A 1,643-nucleotide genomic window follows, 5' to 3' on the forward strand; every position below is an offset into this window, starting at 1 on the left:
CCCCCAAACACAGCTCCACCTCTGGCTGAGGAGCTCAGCCTGGAGACGGTGCTTGGGGAAACGGAGTCCGAGTTCCCCCAGGAGCTGACCAGGCTCCCCCTGCCTGGGGCTGCTGGAATCCCTAACCTGTGGCAAACTCCAGCTGTGACTCATGCTGGAAGGTTCCCTGGGTGAGCAGGAACGCACTTCGGGTCGCCCCGTCAGTGTGTGCCAATGACCAGTAAATGGGGGCAATGATGGGGACCAGCACCCGCATCAGTGGTCCTGGAGATGGGAGAGAAAACGTGTCACCAGGGAGCCAGCACCCTCCTGAGGGGGCACCCAGCCTGCCCCACTCCTCCATGCCCACATGGCACAGATTTGGGTGCTGCTTTTGGGGGAAGAAGGAAATAAAAATCTTTCCCCCAGTTTTGACACCTGACACAGATCAAAACCCTCCCAAGGGTGAGGGCAGAGGTGACCACTCACCTACAGTGGGTGGGATGCTCCCGATGCTGCTGTGGATGGTGGTGGTGCCAGACTGTGGGTCATCCAACATGCTGGCATCGAGGGGGGAGACACCAAGCTTGTGGGCATTGATGACACCAACCAGGCGGCCCCGTACTTGGTGCAGCTCCCCTGGGGCAAAAGAGATGGGGTCAGGCAGCAGCACTGGGGCTGCGCTCCCATGGGAGAGCGGGGTGCTTCGCTGACTCTCCTCTCACTAATTTCCTTGTCAAGAAAATCTTGTTTTCTGGAGGTGAAAGCTGGAGCAAGGCAGGCAGTGTCCCTGCATGACTGCAAGAACAGTCCCCAGAGACCCCCTGGCTCCGGGCAGCAGTGCCACATTGACAAGGGATGCTGTGAGTGTGCCTGTGTCTTATCACACCAACATGCACTGACATCCCCAAACCCTGCTCTGTATCAACATCATGGTCCTGGCAGTGGCCCCAAGCTTTTATTTGCTTCTCCAGCATGCCTGGCAGCAAAATGCCAGCAGCCACACAGGGGCACACAGGGCAGCTGGAGTTTCCTCTATCCATCCAGGCTCTCTGCTCCTGAGGGGCAGCAGGAGAGGATGTGCCTGTGCATTTAGAGAGCCCCTGGGAGATGGGAATTTAATCATGGGCAGCAAATGCAGGAAAGCTGAGGAGAGGCGAGTGTGGGTTGGCACATGGTTGCTGCTTGGGTGAGAGTCTGTTTGGGCTCAGACCTTCTGCTGAGCAGTGGAAGAGAGGAGAGAGCAAACCAGAGCATGAATCACAGGGTTTAGAGCAAGCCAGAAAAGGCAATATCCCTCCAAAGCATCATGCTGGAGGTCTTACCTCAGTGTGTAACAGTGGTGTGGGCAGGCCCAGCCTCCTGAGCCAGCCAGAAGCTCCTGAACCCAGGGCAGACACTCACCTTGGACATCCAGGGAGCTGTGGGCGATGGCAGAACCCAGGGCATTGCGAGCGAGGCAGGAGTATCTGCCGGCATCACGGTGGGCAACAGCAGGCAGGAGCAGGGTGGCATTGGGCAGGACATGGGCATGGGGACCCTCGAGAAGCAGCTCCCCATCCCGCTGCCACTCCACAGAGGGTGTGGGTTCCCCTGACATGATGCAGTGCAGCAGCACACGCTGCCCAGCATGTGCTGTCACCACTCCTGGTGTCACCGCCACC

At 58.6% G+C, this 1,643-nt stretch overlaps 1 protein-coding gene across 1 annotated transcript in view; it reads right to left on the reverse strand.

The window, feature by feature from the left end:
* The window catches only part of HMCN2 (hemicentin 2), a 35,977-nt gene that overhangs the window by 2,662 nt on the left and 31,672 nt on the right, over positions 1 to 1,643 (reverse strand). The window contains exons 60-62 of the mRNA XM_029960575.1: positions 1,384 to 1,572; positions 469 to 618; positions 127 to 264 (exon numbers count right to left, since the gene is read on the reverse strand). Of these exons, the coding sequence (XP_029816435.1) occupies positions 127 to 264; positions 469 to 618; positions 1,384 to 1,572 (477 nt within the window). The remainder of the gene's footprint in view (positions 1 to 126; positions 265 to 468; positions 619 to 1,383; positions 1,573 to 1,643) is intronic.

This window comes from Manacus vitellinus, unplaced genomic scaffold, assembly GCF_001715985.3.
Source record: "Manacus vitellinus isolate BGI_N305 unplaced genomic scaffold, ASM171598v3 scaffold_27_pilon, whole genome shotgun sequence".
Classification (NCBI taxonomy): Eukaryota; Metazoa; Chordata; class Aves; order Passeriformes; family Pipridae; genus Manacus; species Manacus vitellinus.